At 33.6% G+C, this 21999-nt stretch overlaps 3 protein-coding genes across 4 annotated transcripts; all 3 read right to left on the reverse strand.

Moving 5' to 3' along the window:
* Positions 1-324: 324 nt before the first annotated feature.
* LOC129885530 (serine carboxypeptidase-like 26) lies at positions 325-6669 on the reverse strand. Of its 2 annotated transcripts, none has more exons than XM_055959833.1 (9): positions 6129-6669; positions 4638-4745; positions 4132-4227; positions 3877-3969; positions 3328-3416; positions 1102-1481; positions 895-981; positions 658-770; positions 325-536 (listed from the first exon to the last, which is right to left on the reverse strand). In XM_055959833.1, the coding sequence occupies exons 1-9, from the start codon at positions 6541-6543 to the stop codon at positions 409-411; spliced, it is 1509 nt and encodes a 502-aa protein (XP_055815808.1). In that variant the 5' UTR covers positions 6544-6669; the 3' UTR covers positions 325-408. The 2 variants fall into 2 exon arrangements, with proteins under 2 accessions (XP_055815808.1, XP_055815807.1); XM_055959832.1 differs by having other exon boundaries at positions 325-540; positions 662-770; positions 6129-6668.
* A 1924-nt stretch (positions 6670-8593) lies between these two features.
* Positions 8594-15003, reverse strand: LOC129885533 (polyadenylate-binding protein RBP47). Its single transcript, XM_055959834.1, has 6 exons — positions 14482-15003; positions 11717-12194; positions 11031-11113; positions 10783-10913; positions 9655-9751; positions 8594-8963 (listed from the first exon to the last, which is right to left on the reverse strand). Exons 1-6 carry the CDS (start codon positions 14803-14805, stop codon positions 8805-8807), a joined length of 1272 nt encoding a protein of 423 aa, XP_055815809.1. The 5' UTR covers positions 14806-15003; the 3' UTR covers positions 8594-8804.
* Positions 15004-16676: 1673 nt separating this feature from the next.
* On the reverse strand, positions 16677-20890 carry LOC129885534 (uncharacterized). Its single transcript, XM_055959835.1, has 6 exons — positions 20408-20890; positions 19403-19638; positions 19066-19324; positions 17411-17590; positions 17179-17334; positions 16677-17083 (listed from the first exon to the last, which is right to left on the reverse strand). The coding sequence occupies exons 1-6, from the start codon at positions 20435-20437 to the stop codon at positions 16910-16912; spliced, it is 1035 nt and encodes a 344-aa protein (XP_055815810.1). The 5' UTR covers positions 20438-20890; the 3' UTR covers positions 16677-16909.
* Positions 20891-21999: the final 1109 nt, after the last annotated feature.

Below are 21999 nucleotides of genomic sequence, written 5' to 3' on the forward strand. Positions count from 1 at the left end.
AAAAAGAACGAAAAGAAAGTTATTGTACGTACTTCTCTTAATTTATTAGCTTAAGTTCCTCTTAAGTACATATAATTATCAATTTCTAAAATTTGATTTTGTATGTTTGGTAGTTTGATGAGACATTTCAATTTGAACCCATTGAATCAACAAGTAAGGTCATAATTCAATCAATTTAAACTTGGATGAATTATTTAAAACCTCTTAAAGTTTAATTAATTACCCAATAGTTTTAAAGCAAATTTACTTCAGGATTATTCTTGCTCATCTTTTTTCTCCTCGACTCTTATCATGAAAAAATAAAAAAAAATAAAAACTCCATCATGAAAGAAGACTTTGATCATTAAAATATGTCCAATTATTCTAATGAGTTTGAAATGGACTTCCAATAGGGCCAATCCCCAGATACTAAAAATGATTGGCCAAGAACATATTGAACAAAGCAAAAGCTCTACGTGGTTGAAATTGTGGAACTTGATGCCCTGCTCCCCTAACTGTTGCAAAAGCTAATCCATCATACACCACCATATATCCAGCTACCTGCACAAATTAATTATACAAATCACTTACCTTTAAATTAAGAAAAAGAAACGGAAATTAAATAGTTCGTAAGATTTATTTTTATATATATAAAAGAATTAATTAGATTTGAAGAACTTACTTCTTTTGTATCATCATGCCAAACATGCCAAGGTTTGATGACTGTAAGGTTCATAGCACTAATGCTATAGCGAGTTGAAGTTACTGAAACTACTGCATCCACATCTCCACTGTTTCCACACAAAATTAATTAATTAATTAATATTAGAACAGATTCAATAAGAATATAGTAGTATCAAAAACATAAACCTAATTAAAATGTTTAATTATAATCTAAGCCCATAATTAATTTACCTGTAAAGAAGTATCCGGAGACCAGATGCAATAAGTCTTTTGTATATTGGAAACATACTTGATGGACTATCCTTCCAAACCAGATCGCTAATACACCAAATGAAAAAAAATAATTATATATATAACAAAGTTTAACGAATATACACTGACAATGTAAATAATTTGTATATTATCAGTGTAATTTAACATGTTTTAGGCCTTGCTTACCTGCAAGTTTCCCAAGGGTTAAGAAGGTTGGTGAGATTGGCATGCAAGGCCTTTTGAACTTGTGGAAGATTGAGATAATCGCGAACATAATGTTGTCCGCAAGGATCATATCCATTTTTCTTCAATACTTTTGTTCTTTTTGATGACGATGAATCATCGTTATCAATGGAACAGAGGGGACCATAGATGTTGTAAGGATCTATGTTTCCTAACTCAGTTTGGGCTGTGCTTTGAAGTTGTTGGCATGTTTTTGTCTCAGTTTGTGTGTTGCAATGTTGTTGAATGCCTAGATGAGTCTCGTCTGAGATTAATGCATGGCTCCATAAATAATCCAATTGCCCTTTCTCGTCTGTTTCATCGTTCATTATACCATTTCCTATCTGCATCCATGCAATTAATTTTTTTTCTCCAATTAATTCTTTGGTTTTCAAACAAATAATAATGCAGGTTTAATTATACTAGTTATTCTCATAGATACAAATAATAGACCATATTTTGTCGACGTACGTGCCATGAAAAGATTGGAGATTCATCTCGAGGCACAAGTTGGGGGCCAAAAACATTGTATGTAGTGTTATATAGGGCTTAAGTCATCCACGGATACTTAAAGTTGTTCGCATTTTTCACTTAGACACATCAATTAAGACTTATACCTATATTGAACACCTCTAGCACTTCGAATTGATGTCACTTGAACACTTTTTTAACAATCAACCAAAAGAATATAATGTGTCTAATACACCACCTGACAAACATAACGAATTAAATAATGACATGTGTCATTTGGGTCCAAAAAAATATTTTAAAATGTATTATAATGTGAAAGAAAAAGAAAATTATTAATATTAAAAATAAATATTAAAAAAATCAGAAACCCCCACCCGCCACGCAAACCCTTCCCTTGCTATCTCACCATGTGCTAGTCCATCCATATCCTTTCCAGCTTTTTCATTTGAAAATTTTCAATAATTTCAAATATTTAATATTTCAAACTGCATTGCAAATAATAACATGAAAAGGAGTACAATTCTCTAAGTACCCTATCCAATTAGATTAGCATTTTGTTGCTCCAATTGAAAAAAAAACTTAGAGAACTTTACTTTGGAAAAGGCGTCAATGGCAGAAGGGATATCGTAAGATGAAGAAGAATTAAGGTTAAAAATCGGTTTGTAAAGATTGTGTGGAACTTCGTCGTTTTTTTCATCGTCGTCGAATTCGTCAAAGGTTCCGTTCGAGTTCCTTTTGCTCCGGTACCACAAGTCTCATAAAGTAAGTTAAGTTGCAAATTTGTAACATTGTTTACTTCTATAAATCAACATTATGACAAAGATTCAGAAAAGAAAGAAAGAAATTTTAATTGATTCTAGATCTAAACAAAAAAAAATGGCGTTAATGGCAGAAGGGTGGTGGTCGCTCAAAAGAGGAGGAAAAATTAGATGTGATGACAATGATAATGACAAATTTGGAAAAAAAATAAGATGAACACGATGATTAAGGAGGTGAAGTGGCCGGAGAAAAAAAATAAAAGAAGGATGTTTTATAGCGGCGACGACGTGGTGATAAGGTGGAGAAAGTGCTGGCAACGGAGCACAAGGAAGAAGAAAGAGATTTTTTTAATTTTAAAAAAAATCTAATCAAACACTTTCAGCTTTCACACGCTCCTTATCCGTGAATCACACCCAAAATGCCACATAGGCAAAAATGTTCAAGTGATATCAATTCGAAGTGCTAGAAGTGTTCAATAGGTACAAGTCTTAATTGAGGTGTTTAAGTGAAAAATGCTAATAACTTTAAATGTCCGTTGATGACTTAAGCCTTATATATAGGTAATATGCAACTCAATGGAATGGATAGTCTAAAGTCAAATCTTACAAAAGACTTTAAATATACTCTATTTATTTTATTTTATGTGTGTTAATTTGATTTGACGCAAAATTTAATTAGAATGTAAAAATAAATTGAATATATATTTTAGACTTAAATTAAAGGCTTAATACATAACTTACTCCTTAAATTTGTCAGAATATTTTATTTAAATACTTGAACTAAGTCTTATTTCAATTAAATACCTTAACTCCTAATAAAATATTTCAATTATACATTTTCAGTTCAAATTGTGAACTAATCTAGTCTTTAGTCACAGTAGGTATACATACAAGCTAGATATATGATAACGAAGAAATAAATTAAATAAAAGAAAAAGTAAAGAATTAATTGAAATATTACCATGATTCCTTTGAATTGGATGTTGAAGTTTGTGGTGGTTAGCATGTTCCTCTTGACAATGATGTCTGCTAACTCTGGCACGTAGAATCCTGTCATCCAGCAATATTAGCTGTCTACTTGACCAGTGCATGTCTTAGATAATTATATAACAAATAATAGCCAAAATTTCAATCAAAATGTCTATTTCGTCTTTGAGAAGAGGACGCAATTGTATTCTATTGTATGATCAATTATCATGAATGCTCAGACATTTGTCTCTCATAAAGTGGTCCTTAATTCTTACAAATTTAACATCTTATTTGACAGAACCCAATCATGGGCTCTCACTACTACAAGGATAGATCCAATAACAGAGTATCTTCTCCTTTTTTTCATTTTCTAATTAATTACTACCGTGGAGTTTATCTTTAATATTATGATCTCAAATATATTAGGTGAAAAATTATAATTAAAAATTTGACAAAAAAGAAAAGACATATTTTTTTTACGGATCAAAAAGAAATATAGAACAAATAAACTGAAATGGAGGGAACAGTAAATTAAATGTACCTGCGTAGCTTTCACCCATGAGGTAGAAATCCCTGCCTTTGTAATGTGGAAACCTCTTGAACCAATTCACTAGAAACCTATATGCATCTTGAGCTGTCATCCAATAACATAGTTTGTAAGTTATGATTTCTTAAAACAACTAAAAGTAATTTAAGAGTGAAATTTCATGATTTTGACTGTCAAATTAAATTTTAAAAAAATCAGACAATTAGTACTATTTGGAGATTAAGGTTAGGTGTGTTATGTGTAGTGTACCAGTCCTCTTATCGCCTGATTGTGCATAATCTGAGCTAGTGTTGGAATAGGAAAAGCCAACCCCTGCTGGCGACTCCAGGAACATTACATTTGCAACTGTATAAAAAAGACATATTTTTACACATTAATAACTATAAATTCAATAAAATATTAGATTCATCTAATATTATATCAACAATATAACTTTTTGAAAATTACATGGCGGTTGGTGATGATGATGGCTTACGGTGATGGTTAATGGTGTTGATTGGGGATGGTATTGGCTAATGAAGGTGTTATGGTAGGTAATAGCTAGTGAAAATGGTGGATGATAGTGCTATCTAATGAAGATGGTGAATGATAATCGTGGTTGGTCATATATAATGACGACTGATTGTAGCAATTAACAATAGTGTCGGGATGGAATTTTTGAACTACTTTCCTTGTAAAATCTTTTGAATATATACATCTTAATGATGTTAAGATTTCGTTACATATTATCAGTTAGATTTATTCAGACAAAGTACCTTTGTTCCAAGCAAATGTTCTGGAATAAAGGGTTTTACCATCAGGGTTTACACCAAAAGGCCCAAGCTCTAGCAGGGCCCCAACTCCTAATGATGAACATCCTGGACCTGCAAATGCAACCCAATAATGTTTATTCATCTAACTAATTGCCATACAAAATGACAACTCTTATCTTCATACTGACCAATAATGTTTTAAACTTTCATCTTCTTCTTCTTCTTTTTTCTCTTTTTACTTTAAAAAAAGAACCAAAAGAAATAAAAGAAGTGAACAATATGAATAAAGCAACCAATAATTCTCAATTATGCGTCCCCCACTTATTTACTCCATCTGTCTTCTATGAACTATATACTGAGTGGAAAATGTTCCTCGGACCATTAAATGCCTTTTCGAAAATTAAATGTCATATATCCCTCCTCTTCAATAAATGATCTTCTATAATCTTACAAATTTGATCCAAATAAAAAAAATCAAATTTATATCTACTTTCTCCGTTCACTCTTACTTGACATATTTAGATTTAGCATACCCATTAAGAAAATAATAATTAACATAGTTATTTTAACACATTATCTCTATTAATTGATGTTTAGTACTCCTTATATTTCATATTAACTGAATTTATGAGGCAATACACACTTATTAAGAAAAAAAATTGAACATCATTTCCACTTTTATCCTTTTAGTAATTGTAAAACTATTTTTGAAAATAGAAATAATTCAAAGTAAAATCATAAATATGGACAATTAATTATCTTGAACTTATCACCTAGAAAATGTAAATGAAGGACAAGAATGGAAAAAAATTCAAATATTTATTTTGAAATTTGAACAATTCATTTATTTTTAATTATGAAAAGAGCCCCAAAAATTTAATTAATATGAAATAGAGGGTGTATTAAGTCTTGAAAAAATGATTTGGGTAAGGGTAAAACATGAAAAGAATAATTGTCAAAATGATTTGGGTAAGGGTAAAACATGAAAAGAATAATTGTCTTTTTTTGATATATAGAAAAAGACAAATAATAGTAAAAAAATATTTTTAAAATCATGAACAAATAAAAATGGATAGAGGAAAGAAGGTAATTGGTCAAATAAGTCTCTTTCTCTTATCATGTTATCGTATGATTTTTCTTATTGAATGTGTGAGTTGTCATACCCTTAGAATTACTTATAATAGAGACTTAGTGAGCATCACTATCACGAGAAATCATGAACTTGAGGGGAAAAATAAAGTATTATTAGTCAGGTTTAATTTCTATGCACCTACAGTATAGAAGAATGACTAAACCTTCAAATCATATAAAAAATAAAAGTCAAAACCTAAATGCTAGTAGTCAAATTCTAATGAATCATCAGATATTTGTGCACACTACAGAAATGGAAATATTGAAACAAAAACAAACATAAAAAATTATCGACTGAGAAATTTAGTAACTAGGAGTAATTTAACGACGAAGATAAGGAAGAGAAAATGAAGACGACATCACCTCCATTTAGCCAGAGAACAAGTGGTTTAGAAGAAGCATTTCCAGAAGCAGATTCAGCAAAGTAATAAAAAAGGCTTCTTCCATTTTTTTCATCAACATTAACATAACCTGCGTACTGTTTAAACTTGAAATTTGATTTTGGCTGCCCTGGAAGACCACCTTTTATCAAATCATCCTCCATATTTCCAACATGTACTACTTGTTCTTCTTCAATATCAGAATCAAATACCAACTTATTTTCTTCTGTAGAATTACTTGTCCGAGAACGAATTTTCAAACGACGCCACGACATTAACGTACGTGCCTGATTATCCATTTTGAAGCCATGGACAATTAGACCATCAAAAATTAATGTTACAAGAAAAACAAAACTCAATTTTGTGAGGAACATGTATTTCATGTGTTGCTTCTCCATTATTTTGTGTTTAATTGTATTTAGTGAAACTAAGGTTAAATATTTTTTTACATATAGAGAGGGAGAGATATATATGCGGACAAGTATATATGATTTGAGGGTAAGTTTGTCTTTTCGGCATAAACTTGATAAAAATGGATAATCATATCCTATCTTTAACTCAATTATTCAAGATGCTCTTCATTGCAGGCTCATATATATGTAATAACAACCACTTTACTTGTTGCCAATTCCCAAAATAACAATGCTAGTATACCTACGTCATAATGCCAGCTCAGCTTTGCTAAAAATGTTTTCTAAAAAATATCTGCAATATGCACTTCTATTTTGCAATTCATCGAGTTGCACATTTGTTCATCGAAAACAACAATATATTCAGTGAAATTCAACTAAGTGGGATTTGAAAAAGATAGAGTGTCCGCAGACTTTACTGTGCAAAAAAATTACATTGTAAGCTTAGTAATTTATAATTTAAATACTTTGGTGAAACGCTGGATTACGAGAAATATCAATAACTTCACGAGTTCTCAACCCGAATTATGTTTGCCTAAAAAGCCCTTGTTGATTTGTCAATTCTCTTTGGCACATAATCCCCAAATCTTTTGCATAATTTTTTTGTAAATATTTTAAAAAAGAAATCTGCGATAGGGGGGTGAAAGTGAAAACTTGATCATCTTTATTTATATGTTCAAGACTGCATATTTTCTAGAGTGTGATTAAGTGCGCCTTTGAAGGAATAATGAAAGTTGGACAAAAGTAGTAGGTATTTGTATTCAAGTTGAAAGTTGAAAAAATTGGAGTTATTTTTAATTTTTATGAGTGATTAAGAGTAAATATCATGAAATCAACTGTTTGAAGCTTTTGGAATTCTAAAAGAATTATAACAATTGTATATCCAAACATTTTTTAAAATTAAAATTCTGGAGAAAAAAATGTGAACTATCCATATTCCATAGCTAAAACGGGGACTAAATGGGACACATGAGTGTGATTTTCAATATGCTTTTCTTTGTGGACCGACCGTGGGGTAGCAAGAAAGATAAGTCCACCATCTAAAAGAATTTCAAATTATTTGTAATGATGGCTATATTAATCCAATTTTGATCCTTACAAGATAGTGGGACTAGTTAGTCGTACTTGACTGTTAATAGACACTTGAGCAATTATTTGCTCCACAATATTAATACAACAACAGGAGGAAAAATACAATTTTCTATCAAGTGTGTCCTTTTGTGGAATGCAATTTTTTTCTCATTGGATTTCTGGCACATAACCTCCTTAACAGTTGATACTTTTATCAAATATAAAGTGTATTCTTTTCAGTTGTTTTAATCCCACCCTATTTTCTATACCTGCTTTAGAGTCGATTCATTTAGATTCACAAAGTCCCATTTTTGGGGCAAGACGCGCCAGCCATACAAAAGACGACAAATTCAAAACTTCTGATGAAGAATGAGTAGTATTTACCATCCTACTACAATCTTTTAACAACCATATCTTTTGGGATAAAGCGTTCCTTAAAAGAGAGTGACTTCTTACCACCCCATTAGAATCTTTTAGTGGTGCAGGGGCTATTAGAGTCACTTTTGCAGTTTCATCCTTTTAAGTCGCAAGGAAAAACGACCTATGAAGGACTAAAACTGAAATATATTGATTTCGGCTAAACAAAGGGAGTTAACACTGTATCACATTTCTCCTATTGATCATTCATTTCTAAAGGCCATCGATAAAAGAACAAATAGATAAAACATGCTTCTGATGAATATTGATCTTATATAGTCTCGTATTTATCACCTCTTCTAAGTTGGGTACCATACTGATCCGGTACTATGACTATTTGGTTAAGGTCAAAAACATGTTTCTTACCTAAATCTCAATAAGCACCAAACTAATAAAAAAGAAGTCCATTGCCAAACCATTTCTACTCACACAAGTATATAAAATACTAGGATTGATACATTGGAGAACTTGCAGCTATGTGATTCTGCATGAAAGTTTCCTCATTTCTTGATCCTAGACATCAAGATAAGTTTAAAAGGCAGCAGAAATCGAAATAAGTTTCACCAATCATCATAAGCTCACATCTCTAAGTATAAAACGTTTCACGTATCTTAACACTCACTAAGCATAAAATAAATCCAGCTACAAAATTCTCATCAAACACTATATGCTTTAATCTTTTAAGTCCATTTAAATTTGAAACCCCCAAAGAAAAAGAGAGTGTTTTGCCAATGTCTCATTTAGCAGCGGTTGACTATAGTTCAGCTAACAGGCTGCTGATTTCCGTAGCCATTAGAGGCTGCTCCAGCAGCATACATGCCAGAATCCTGATTTTGTGATGCACCATATCCATATCCTCCATAATTTTGCCTTCCATAATAGCCTCCCTCATTCCACTGATTACCAGAATCAGTTCTCATCTGCAAAAGTAGAGACAAGTAAACGGGTTACAGAAGAAGGTAATTTACCACAAGAACAAAACATAAGACTGAAGAATGCAGCCTGCAAGAAGCTTGAATAGATCAAAAATCCCCAATACAAAAGACAACTAGGAGAGCATACAAAAAGATACATGAACTGAACTTTGCCATTGGACTCTTGAAGTTCCAATTACCCAAAAGAAAATCAGAAGGATTGAGACGTATGAAGCAGGAGTAGCAATCAAGAAACTATCAATAACATCCAAAACTACTCAAATTGGCCAAAAAAATTCATATTCTAAGATTTACCATTAGAAATCTTTTGTAAAAGTATCAAGCCCCAAAGTAAAATTTTGGAAAGGGGTTGACTTCTACAGCAACATGTAAAACAAAACCATATAAAGATTTCAAATAAGGGACTAAATAAGTGAACATGAAAAGCTTTTGTAGAACATTCGATATAGAACAAAGGTCGACATTTGAAAGGTAGCATTTTAGAAGATTCGATCATTTTCGCAAAGCAACAACTTTTTTAAGGCTGCAGGCTGAACTGATCACCTGCCAACATTTAATTGTTTTATTGAGAAGCCAGCCAATATCTCTTTTCCCTTTTTTATTTTTTATTTTAAAAAAGAACTTGATTGATCAGACATTTGATATTGTTTGAATAGAATATTGATGTAGGAAATACCTGCTTGTTTGCTGGACTTCGCCCCCAGGAAAGACGAACTGCCTGCTTGCCAATTACAGCTCCACTTAACTTTTGTATCGCATCCTGAGCAGAGCTCCTACGAAATATAAAAATCCAGAAGGTTGTCAAGCATGCTGCGTTTTTTTCTATTTTTTGTTGTCCAGGCACAAGCAAGATTCATTTGAATAATTGCACCAAGAAGGTACTAATATGTACAGCAAAAAGACCTTTTAATTGTTAAACATGTAGGGAATTCAGCAAAAATATTTGCATCTTGATTGTGCTGAAACTTGCACCAAGAAAATATATCATATTCTGCGTGCTGTATTTCTCCATACAAAACTCTACTTTCACTTAGAAGTCAAAAGAAAATTTACCATCAAGCAGTGAACCACAAGGCCCGACAGAAAAGTGAGTGTCCCAATAACTTTTTCATCATGATAAAAAATTAAAAATCCAGTTTCTACTAGTCTATTGTTGCTCACACTCTTTAGTTAGCAACAGAAGATTGTGATGATTTGCAGTGTTAAAGTTACTTCAAAAAAAGAACATGATAGAATATTAAGGAAAAAAATATATGTGCAAACGTAAGGTTTAAAGAACAAAAATTGAAGCTGAGTTAACTGCTAAAAAGCAAGGAAGAACCAACATAATATTGGGTGGTTCTGGCAAAAAAATGCTAGACTAAACAAAGCTTTAAAAAGAATAAATTGGCAGTATGCTAGGTTAAAACAATGGACCAAAAGGAAACAAATCAATAATATGAGGCCAATACTCCGCCCATAAGTGGCTATTGTTACCACAACAGACGCACCATTTTATTCTCAAATCAGTATTTGTGTTCAGTCTTGGGCAATTTCTCAAGAATCATAAACCAAACCAAATAACAGAGATCCTTAAATGTAAAGAACTACTATTTTAATTAAATATCTAGAATTAATCCAATTATTTAAATGGTACACTATCAAATGAGATTAAATGATAAAAAATACAGAAGTTATCTACCAATCAATGTCCATGCATCAAGACTCGTACCATCTATTTTCTTAGTTTCTCAGATAATGATGCGCAAAAAATTCACTACTACTAACCACCTTGCATTTCAAGTCGAGCATTACAGAATTCTACCTGTCAGAAAATTGTACAAAACCACATCCTTTTCCGGCAGGTATTTTCACAGAGATCACTTCCCCAAACTGATTAAAGGACTGCCTCAGTTCCTCATCAGTGACATCAGAATCAAGTCCTCCAACAAAAATCTACCATAAAGAAAAAGTTAGACCAACTAACTATTTTTCTATAAGTATCAATTGAAGGGGGGGTTACTCCAATTAACTAACTTATGACCAACTTCCACAAGAAAACGGAGCACTTACTGTCGTGTTTGATGAATCACCATCAGACTGGGATCCATGGGTTGCAGCACCATTTGATGCATATCCACCAGATAATATCACAGCTGAACAAACAGAGTAAGCATTTCTGGCCTCAATAAAAAAGTTGAACATGACATCTAAAAATGGATGCAAACATGGAACTGCGAGCACATAGGTAAGAAATAACTGGTCACAATAAACGACCAGAAGAAAACCAAGCTCAATAAATCTAGCAAAAATTGGTGCATCCAGGATAAATATAGCAGCAATGCTTTGCAGTGAGAACTTGTTCAGACTGGTAGAAAAGTTGATACTGTCTTTGCTCTAAACAGCACATCCATTACGTTTGTCAAGCTTCAATTTGACAAAATTCTTGATTTAACTAGAAAATAATTAATTGTTTTATGTTTCTTTTTTTATTTGTCATTTTTTTTGGTTTTCCAGAAGATAAAATTCGAACATTTATGAAGCAACCAAAGGATTCAAAAAGATGCAATAAATGTTAAAAGAATCATTTCAAAAGCTTTGGTAAAAAATAAGACCATTCGAATCTTGAAAGAAGAAGTCATTAGTATGAATGGCAAGAGCATACACAACATACACTGATGGTCATCTGATCCAGTATATTTAGTTTACTAGTAAATGACTTGCAGCAGAACAAATAAACAAGGTGCAATATCACATACCCTGAGAAGAAAATTGTTGCTGTGCTGATGGTTTCTTTGGGGTAGCAACACCAACACGCATGGGCCTGCTCGAACAATATATACCATTCATTTCAGTCATGGCTCGAGACCTCTCACTTTCATCACCAAACCTTACAAAGCCATAGCCTTTTGAGTGGCCTGTGTTTGCATCTACTACTACTTTTGCACCTTTAACAGATGGATATCTACTAGCGAATGTGTCACGTAACATTGTGTCAGTAACATCAGAAGCCAAATCTCCTACGAAAATTGAGAAATCAGAACCAGTTTCTGCACGCTTTTCACCAGCACTAAAGGCTGCCCAATTTAAGCGGAAAGGTTGCTCGGCATTTGGCATCATTGTGCCATTGTAGCTCTGTAGCACTTTTTCAGCTGCTTCGTGAGTATTGAACTCAACAAATCCGTAACGCTCTGATTGACCAGTTTGCTTGTTTCGGATAATTTTCACAGAAATAACCTGCATGATTTCATGGTCAAGTACTATCACAGAGTGCATGCTTAATAATCAAATTCTTGTAGACTATACTTGTACCAATGTATAAGCTTGAAAAAAGATATTCTTGAGATAATTTTATTTTGAAATTGGTAACATAATTCTTGAATAATTTTATTTCAATTTTCAACCACAAAAAGAAAGGGTTTCCCACAGCATTTACAGTATAAGGCAAAGGAATTCCAAAAAAGAAAAGCTAAATTGCTAGAATTATTCAATCAAATGCAGTCAGGCCAGCTCAAATCTCCGTTTTGAGAATGGAAAAGCATTTCTCCATCCTCGCTATTCCATTTTCTAGTGTTTTGCCATCGAACAAACTGTACGATCAAAGTATCTTTCTTCAAGTTTTAATATCTAAAGAAATATCATTTACATCTGTCACAAATAATTATCCTCAAATAATCATTAATTCTTTTCCTAGAAGATAAGAAAATTAACAGATTTTCTATGCAACTACATAACAGTCCATGTCAGTGTTTTGGGCGACGAAAGGCGACAAGGGTCTGCCTCGCCTTTTTGAAGTGTGGCACCAATTAATACCAAAAAATTAAAATATCAATTGCATATATAAATAATCAAAATCTCAATAGAAATAACATATTAGCAAATATTTCAATTAAAAAATTGAAAATAGATAGTACATACTAAAGGTCTAGAACTTGAAAGAGAAAAAAAAGAACAAAAGTCAAAATAGTGAGAAAAAAACACAGAGATAAAAGTAACTCTGAAGTCAGAAGAAGAAGAACGAAAAAGAAACAGAGGAAGAAGAAATTAGAAGAAGAAAAGAAAATACACGTATTGGTTGGACTTGAAAGTCACCGGAAGAGTTTGGTTGGTCGCCGGAGAAGTCTAGTCGAGTTGACTGGTTGGAGTCGCAGTCACAGTCTAAAGAGTGCAACTATGCAAATTTGAAAAGAAAACCCTAAAATTACTTTTTAACTTTTAAAACCCTGAATTGATCGCCTTTTTAAGAAAATACAAAAGGCAACGCCTTTCTTGCGATTGTCGCCATGGAGTCGTCTTTTCAAGATCGCCTGGTCACAAAGTTAATAGGCAATGAAGGATTGCCTCGCCTCTCGCCATTGGCGACGAGGCGATCGCCTTTCACAACACTAGTCCGTGCGCATCATTGGTTCTTTTGTAGTAGTATTCTTCTAATTGTACAATCTTATTGGAAATTTGTGTACAACTAATAAGGTAAAATATCAGTTGTAAAATAATATTGATGATGGGAAGAAAAAATCAAGAATTCAAGTACAACTGATATACCAAAAAACAGAATCTACAGAGAAATGTGATTCTTTACGGAAGATACACACAATCTCATACGGGTGCTCGAAAAAGAAAAAATAGCATGCTATTTCTCAAATGTAGAAACCAATTGATGTCAAAATTTAACTAGAAATAGAGGTTCAAAAGAAACGGAAACTGAAGGGAGACGAATGTTCTCCAGTGCTGCTGAGTAGAAAAGTGAAAACTTATGAAGCACCAAAACTAAATCTGAAGCCGTGTAACCAGAGAGTGGTGACCAACATTAGATGCTCAGGATACAGGCTGGACTTCTTTTCAATAAAAGCTCATCTGGTTAGTGCAACTAGGACTGAAACTCGTCCACGGCAGTTTTAGCCTCTTGATCACATAAATTGTTTCCTAGGTGACACCGCCACACATGGCTGGCAATTTTCTCTTCTAGTCACAAGAACTCTTATGAAGCTAACAATACTTTGTCTCATTCTAGTTAGATATATCATTTCTACTATCTCAACTACCCAAATTTGAGACCCAAATGAATCTCCGCGACAATCTGAATTCGAGTTAAATACTGTACGAAACAATGTTTCTTTTAGTACGTAAGAATGAGAAGTCAAGGCATGAAAACTCTATATCCTGATCCTGTATAGTCAAATGCATTTGAATTCCTTCCTATCCCCGACATTTCCCTGGGGAGAGACCATTTTAGCTTAACAAGCTCAAAATCAATATTTGTCCCGGAAAATCCCCTAATCAAAATAGAGGAGACAAGATCCCAAAATTTCTCATCCAAATCTCAGACCCCTGCATTGACTTAGATCTCAGTAAGGTCAAATCTTGTTCGCAGCTAATATCCAAGTTAAATTAGTACTTCTTAACTATGATACTACAATTTTAACGCGTTTCACATCTCGTTTAATTGAACAAAATTGTTATCAGCAATTAAAGATGGAGTCAAATACAAGTAGTAAGCAGAGCAAAATGAATAGATAAATGAAACCTCTCCAGCCTGAGAAAAGCAAGAATGAAGATAATTTTCATCCATCCACTGTTGAAGATCACCAATCCAGATCGTTTTGTTATCTTCAGATGAGTTCTGAATCTGAGTCGGCGGCTGCTGCATCTTCTGCTGATGCTGTTGCTGTTGATGGTAGTAAGGCATGTATTGCTGACCATACATCATTTGTTGCTGCATCGCCATTGCTGCTGCTGGATACTGCATCGCCATCCATTGCTGTTGATACTGCTGCATCGCCACCCACTGCTGCTGCTGCTGCTGCTGCTGTTGTTGTTGCTGTTGCTGATTCATATCTCCACCGTTCATTTTTTCCACTCAAATTTTACCTCTTCTTCCTCTCTCTCTCACACACACACACGCTCACTTTCTCTCTCTAGTTGCTTCAATGGAGTTTTAGAGAGAGCAAAGATATATTTGGGTCACGAGAGAGAGGAAGAAGAAAAAAGGGAGACTATTGAAGGGTCGGCTTACTATTATATGTAACAAAGATGCACTAGAGGGGATCTAGGGTCTCTATCTCGCTCGTGTATAACGACCTTCAATCTTCACCGTCCGATTAATTTTGATAGTAGCCGTCGATGAACAACAAGTTGGTTGTGGGACCAGCTGATACGCGGTGGTGAAAGTGGGTCCCACTCCTTGTCTTCAGTCAAAACACTTATCGGCGGTTCGTGACGGCAACCGCGTGTGCATTTCGAGCTGACGTTAAATAATTAGCAAGAGAAATTTAGTGCTGAAATGACAATAATCTACTACGGTAAAATTGGAAAGAATAATTACTAATATTTGAAAAAAAAAACTATTTTTTGTAACTAAGACAGATAATTAAATCAATTAATCGGGTAGTTATAGTACTAAATTGGTATTGTTATTGGGTGAAAACATGAGATTGAGACAGTTTTTACAGTTGGAAAGTTGTTTGTATCATGTTGGCTCATGGACAACATGCACATGCTGTTCATCTGTCCATATTGACGTGTGAAGATGTTGCTACATTTTACCATTCCGTTCCGTTGATTTAAAGAGTCTGAACACCTTTATTCTATTTTTTTTTAATTGCAACTTGGAAGTAATATACTATAAACTTGTCAATTGTTGTCCTAGATAAACATTGGACTAATTTGTATCAAATGAAATAGTAGGAATTAGTAAAAACATACGTCAATTGAGACCAATATTAATAAGAACATTCATACTAGGGTCATGTAGGCATTTATCGAACACCTAGCGTGCCTAATGTTGGAAGATGTTGTTTATCGGACAAAACTGCAGATGTAAGTAGTTCACTTTCTTTCTTAATTAATTTGGCGACAAAACTGAGAGAAAAAACAAATTTGCACATGACTCTCCAGTGTGTGCATGTCAATGGACTTTTAACTTGTTTTACTTTGTTACCCAATTTACTTTAATTACACCACCAATTCTGTCAAATTAATAAAGTTGTCTCTATGGAATAATAATCATGTTATTGTTAAGATTGACATTTCTTGCTAAACTAATGGTATCGGGTCAATTGAATAGTAATCAATGAATTGGATCGAGAATGTTCAAATTTTAATTGAGACAAAAATATTAGGAGATTTATTTTCATTTGTCCTATCCTTGATAAATAAAGTTACTAGATATCTACTGTTGACGACAAATATCCCGTGAAATTAGTTAAAATGCGCACAAAATTTGTCCATACCAAGACCAAGTAGTACATACCAAAAAGGAGGGGAAAATGATAATGTACAAACTAGCCTTTATTTTGCTGCTTCTTTGCATTGAAACTCTAATCAAGCATTTTTTAGCACAACAAATTTCAACTTTTCTTGTTTAAATACAAACAAATATCGACAAATCTTTTAACTTTTCTCTTCTTCCACCATTTCACGTCATACAAGGTTGGTGGATACAAAAAAAAAGTTGATGATTTAGTAGAATAGTAGCTATAGGTATTAGCATCAAATGAAGGCAATGAATGCTTAAACATTTGGTTGTGTTGATTTATTGCTCCTCTCCTTGTACATTTTCACCTACTTAATTCACTCATTCTTTACATTGTCTAGATCAGTAAACCACACAATACACTTAATTTGGTTATGAGAAGTGAGAATTATGGACTATCCCACATGTGTGATTTACCTACAGCGGGAAAATGCAAAACAAAACTGGATTAAAATCACAATTCCAAATTGACAGGGGGAGAAATGGTTCGATGTCAAAATTGCTAATTTCATTCACAGTCAGCTACAAAAACCTATTTAACATGACGACCCAAAAACATACCCGAAAATTGATTAGCTGAACGAGTGGAACTTGATGATAACCTGCTGCAGCCAAATCCCGCTAGCCTCTACTTACACATAAATAATGAAAGAATAAAGTTAAACAACACAAGCTACATATACACACAAGGACTGCACATTCATATTTTGTAATCTGCGTGTAAGAAGCTTTCATAAGGTGTTCCCTTTAGTGCCTTTTCAACATCACTCCAATTTTCAACTTGCAAAGACAGTGGCGCCTTGTGTATCTTCACTTGACGACTATGGAGATTCATTCTTGGAACTTTCAGGAAATCTTGCACATCATTCACCATCTGTGAAAAGATGGCAGGAAGTGGACATAAAAAACGAGCTTCCTCGCAAGAGAACTAAAATATCAGGGATATAGTAGAATATGCAAATATCTTACAGTCTGATTTTTTATTATGTCCTCATAGAACAAGATCATATGCCGAGTGCTTTTGAAGTACTCCAAAGCATTAGCAGCCATGCTTTGTATTTGCTTTAGGTTAGCGATCAGCGTAGTTGTTTTTATTGTAGGCTTGTAACTTGCAAGAATCTCAGCCTGTAAAACGTGATTGCTTAAGACATCATGGAGACATAAGCATGTGTCTCTACATCATAGGGATCGATCAACTGACCTCCTTGGGAGAATGTACATGAGACTTGTGGGTTCCGTTTAACAACTTAGCATTCTGATCATAGGAATTTGCTAGCATTGAAACCATTCTGCGCAAAAGATTTCTTCTGAAAAGAAAAATTACAGAAACTCCTCTCCGTTTGAAGTACTCAACAATTTCCTCATGGTGCTGCAATAGACCCTGTAATAACATGTAAATGTCCAGGCAATCCATCATGATCCATAACCATGACAAAAGGAACCAAGCCACCAAGGTGTAAGCTGCTTACAGAGTTTACATGAGCTCTTCACAAGGTAATACCATCATGTAGACCAATATTTACATGATTTAGTTCTTCATAAGGTGACATATCTTGTAGACCAATTTTCATAATTCCTTCCTACCTAGTTTCAATTGTACATGGGTGGATCAGTGGTGACATAAAATATGGCTTTCTGCAGAATACTATATGTACCTACGAGATCGAACTTGAAATACTGTTTACTCACTTCTGAATTGAATATATGTTTCCCTCCCTTTCTTGCTGGGAATGGAAATTCTGCATTTCACATATCCATAAGATTGGTCCTTTTTAAGCCAAGTTATTTAGGATTTAATACTGGTAAAGTTGCTGCCATGTGACCAGGAGGTCACGGGTTCAAGCCTTGGAAACAGCCTCTGGCAGAAATGCAAGGTAAGACTGCGTACAACAGACCCTTGTGGTCGGGCCCTTCCCCGGACCCTGCGCATAGCGGGAGCTTAAGTGCACCGGGCTGCCCTTTTTTTTTATTTAGGATTTAATACCATCTTCACTTTTCAAATGAAACAGGTGAGATGGGGGGGAGAAGTTAGGAGCCAAGCATTTCGTCTCTGTTAACTTTTGAGTGTTTTTTCAACTAATCTATTTTCCTGAAATCATAATGCATGTGGTTCTTCAAGGATCGATTTTTAGCAAGTTACGCAAGGTATCGTCAAATATTCAATATGATCCCATAAAATCAAGTTTCGTTCAAGTTACTGATTCTAAGACCCTATCTTACTCGTTATCCCAATACTAGTGTCCATCTACTATACACCGTATTACAGAAGCAGTCAAGTGATAAGAAACCATCAGAACTTAACTGATTACGCAAGGCCAGAATTGCAACATAATCACTACATATTGAAACACATACATACAATGTAGTGAATAAGATGAATAAGTAAATAACATTGACCCAAACTCGGAAAACAAAGCTACCATATTTTCACATAGGAACCAATATGTTGAATAAGAAAAAAGAAATCTAAGCTTCTTTTAAGACAAGCTAACACAGCCCGGTAGTAAATAGTACATTGTGAAATTCCACCAACAATCTTCCCATTTTTTAATTCCTTAATCAGATTTTATTATCACGACCGAAATAAAATCTTAATGAAAACAGCGAATTCGGATGACAGAAAAATATATGGACACTAACCATAACATGCCAATTTCACATTAGAAAAATCAAGAAGCAACCTCAACATGATAAATTATTTATATCATTACACGACTGACGCACAATGTTGATAAAACGAATTGAGATTACAAAAGGTTTTCAACAAATCACAGCTACTCTCACTACATAGTTGTGTTCTCTGACCACATGCTTAGAAACAGACATGACAAATAGAATTTTGAAGATAGCACTTACCTGATTAAGCATCCACTTCAGACCAACTGCAGTTGTACATTCATTCTTGGAAGAGCTGGTCAAAAAGTCTAGATCATAGAGTTTGTCCAATGTTTCCAAAATTGTTGATGCATTACTTTTACGGACTTTAACAGAAAAGATCTCCCCATTAGAGCTTATATTCATATGGCTGTTCAACAATGTTTCAAACCATCCACTGCCAGACCTCTGAGTTGACAAAATTGCAAAAAATCTTACAGGATTGCAAGCACACTCAGCCCTGATACAGCAAGGTTTAGTAAGTAGTTTTATCCATAACGAGATACTAAAACATACAAACAGATTGTCAATGTCTCACCGGCTAAAAGTTTTTGGCTTGGGGAAGTGTATGTAAGGTTTTTCCGAAGGGTCAACATTAGTCGTCTCACATGGCCTTTCAACAACATGAACAGTCGCAAGCGGTCCACTGGAACGCGAACCAATTTGTTTCAGACAAATTGAACATATATAAATTCCACATATCATTGCAAAAAGTAAGACCACCATTCTCAGCAGCAGTGGAGATTTCTTTGGTGGCTTTATGATGAAAGTATCCTGGAATTGAATCAGAAGTTCAATTTTCAAATGCTTAGGATTTTAAATCTCATTTTTCATATTCAAATTTTCCTTCAGGGTCTCAATAAAATAAATTTGATTGCAAAGTTATTCAAACAAATTAGGTAGGTTTCATCAAATGGGAAAAGCAAGATCCAAGATAACTAAGGGATAATACGGTTTTATTGATCTCTTACTGCTAATAAGAGCTCGTTATTAGAATCTGTAGAAGTCTAAAAGTATTTGCTCAAACAGGAAATTCTCAAAATGAGTCCAGTAAACTCTACAGTATCTCAGGAACGTCACAACCTAGATAAGAGTAATATATATCTGTTAATAGTGCTCCTTCTTTTTTGTCGCTACTGCCTCTGTTTGTCGTTCTTCGAGCCAAGAATCTATCGGAAATAGCCTCAGGTCTTTGTTAACTCTACCATAAATGGACACCACCTGTGAGATTACAGTGGGTTTGTTGTTGTTGTTAAAGTGCTCCTGCTTTTCATTATTTGAATAGATGCACCCTACAACCTGTCTTCCTAGCTTAATTAATCTAATTTTACTAACATGACAATACAAATACTACAGATGATAGAATATACAAGAAATTGAAACTTAATGCTATGACATAAGAAGCAAAAAAAGTTCAAATTAAAGCAAACACTTGCGATTGAGCAGACACCCAGATCAAAACAGCACATACAGATGTCAATAAAAGGCAAAAGAAGAAACTTTTAGGGGGAAAAAAAGATTAAAAATAAGTAACACTACATACCTTGGTGAAGAAACAGAAATAGTCAGCCATAGGTTAAATGCTCAAAAAGGAGTATAAAAAGAAGGCATTTGGGGACACCCAGATTCAAAAAAAGATACCCTTTTTCTTTCTAGCTTTATTCATTCTAATTCCTTCGCCTCTTCTTCCTCACAATACATGCAGACACACATAATTATGTCGAAAGAGAGATACGAAAATAACTAAAGCAGGGAATGAGCATTTTCTCGTGAAAAACACTATGATGAAAGGATTCTTTTAGTGACCCTTTTGTTCAATTATCACGCTCCATCTTTTTGCTTTCTCCTTTTTTGATTGTGATTTACAGCAGCTCCACTTCTTCATCTCTGCAAATCATGTGGAGTCTCATGGCTGGTAGGATCCGAATCCGAATGAAAGAAAACAAAAAAATGATATTGTACGACACCGTTTAAACGGGCGTTGATCTCGTCAACCAAATTTATAATCATTACTTGCGAATTTCATTATTTGGATGATTGTTAGATAATGTATTATATAATATTATACTTTATGTCGTTATATAATGTCAAAACTCACATATTAATAATTTAAATAATAAATACACAATAATAATAACAATTTAATGGAGTCTTACATCGTGGAGTCTGAAAAGGATAAAGTATACGTAGATTTTATTTTTATTAAAGTAGAATTTAAATAATAAATCTACGATAAAAATAGAGTACGTATAGAATTACTATGAAAAAATAGAATAAAAAAAATAAGATTATGAAATAATAAATAAAAATAAAATAAGAAGAGAATGTTAAGATAACAATACGATCACTTAAATCGATCGTTACACAAAATGAGATTTTTCGTCGTTATCTAACAATGACTTTAAAACAATACGATAGAATAAAATTTAAATAACAATTAAAATAAATATTATATCTATAATAACAATATAATATTATAACACGTAACAACCATGATCTCTGCTCAATCCCTCAAAATCCCAGTTGCTAACTTGCGCCGTATGCAAACTTACGCCTTACTCTGGATTGACTCATCCACCAAGCTCCGTATCAAAATCGATCATCATGGTGACAAAAATCCTACCTGAAACGACAAATTCCTTTTTCGTGTTTTGCCGGAATTCATTTCCGATGATACCTCCATCGTCTGCGTTGAAAACTATGCTTTCGTTTATATCAAGAATAATCTCATTGGAACTGTGCGATTACCGATAAGTAATTGTCTTGAAGGAATTGTAAACAACTCCGGCTTTTACAGCTGTACAAGTTAGGCGACCTTCAAACAAGATGTAAAAAGTTACTCCTTTTACTGTTAGCTTTAATTCTAGCCACTGCAGCTCATGTTTTTATCATAATTTGTGCAACATAACTTTCTTCTTCTTTTTTATTCACCATTCCTCTAATATAGTAAAAAATTTAATACTTAAATTCATCTAGCATTACCCTTAATTTTTGTATAATAAAATCGAAATTAAATCTTAATGAAAATAAAATTTATTTTAAAAAGAATTTAAGTGGGAAAAAAACATGCAAGAGTAATTCTTAGAAGCTTTCAAACTGACTCTTATTAGCAGCAAAATGGAGGAGTACCATAGT

Source organism: Solanum dulcamara, chromosome 4, assembly GCF_947179165.1.
Source record: "Solanum dulcamara chromosome 4, daSolDulc1.2, whole genome shotgun sequence".
NCBI classification, from domain to species: Eukaryota; Viridiplantae; Streptophyta; class Magnoliopsida; order Solanales; family Solanaceae; genus Solanum; species Solanum dulcamara.

Excerpts from the sequence above, each read along its gene's own strand:
- LOC129885534 (XM_055959835.1), bottom strand. The coding sequence starts at position 20,437 with ATGGCTGACTATTTCTGTTTCTTCACCAAG. Across the intron at positions 19,325-19,402 it reads AAGCCAAAAACTTTTAGCCG|GGCTGAGTGTGCTTGCAATC; the intron begins GTGAGACATTGA and ends TTGCTGTATCAG. Across the intron at positions 17,084-17,178 it reads ACATAATAAAAAATCAGACT|ATGGTGAATGATGTGCAAGA; the intron begins GTAAGATATTTG and ends ATCTTTTCACAG.
- LOC129885533 (XM_055959834.1), bottom strand. The coding sequence starts at position 14,805 with ATGAACGGTGGAGATATGAATCAGCAACAGCAACAACAACAGCAGCAG. Across the intron at positions 11,114-11,716 it reads GCAACAATTTTCTTCTCAGG|CTGTGATATTATCTGGTGGA; the intron begins GTATGTGATATT and ends CTGTTTGTTCAG. Across the intron at positions 8,964-9,654 it reads GAAGTCCAGCAAACAAGCAG|ATGAGAACTGATTCTGGTAA; the intron begins GTATTTCCTACA and ends CTACTTTTGCAG.
- LOC129885530 (XM_055959833.1), bottom strand. The coding sequence starts at position 6,543 with ATGGAGAAGCAACACATGAAATACATGTTCCTCACAAAATTGAGTTTT. Across the intron at positions 3,970-4,131 it reads ATCAGGCGATAAGAGGACTG|CTCAAGATGCATATAGGTTT; the intron begins GTACACTACACA and ends ATTGGATGACAG. Across the intron at positions 3,417-3,876 it reads CATGGGTGAAAGCTACGCAG|GATTCTACGTGCCAGAGTTA; the intron begins GTACATTTAATT and ends GCTGGATGACAG.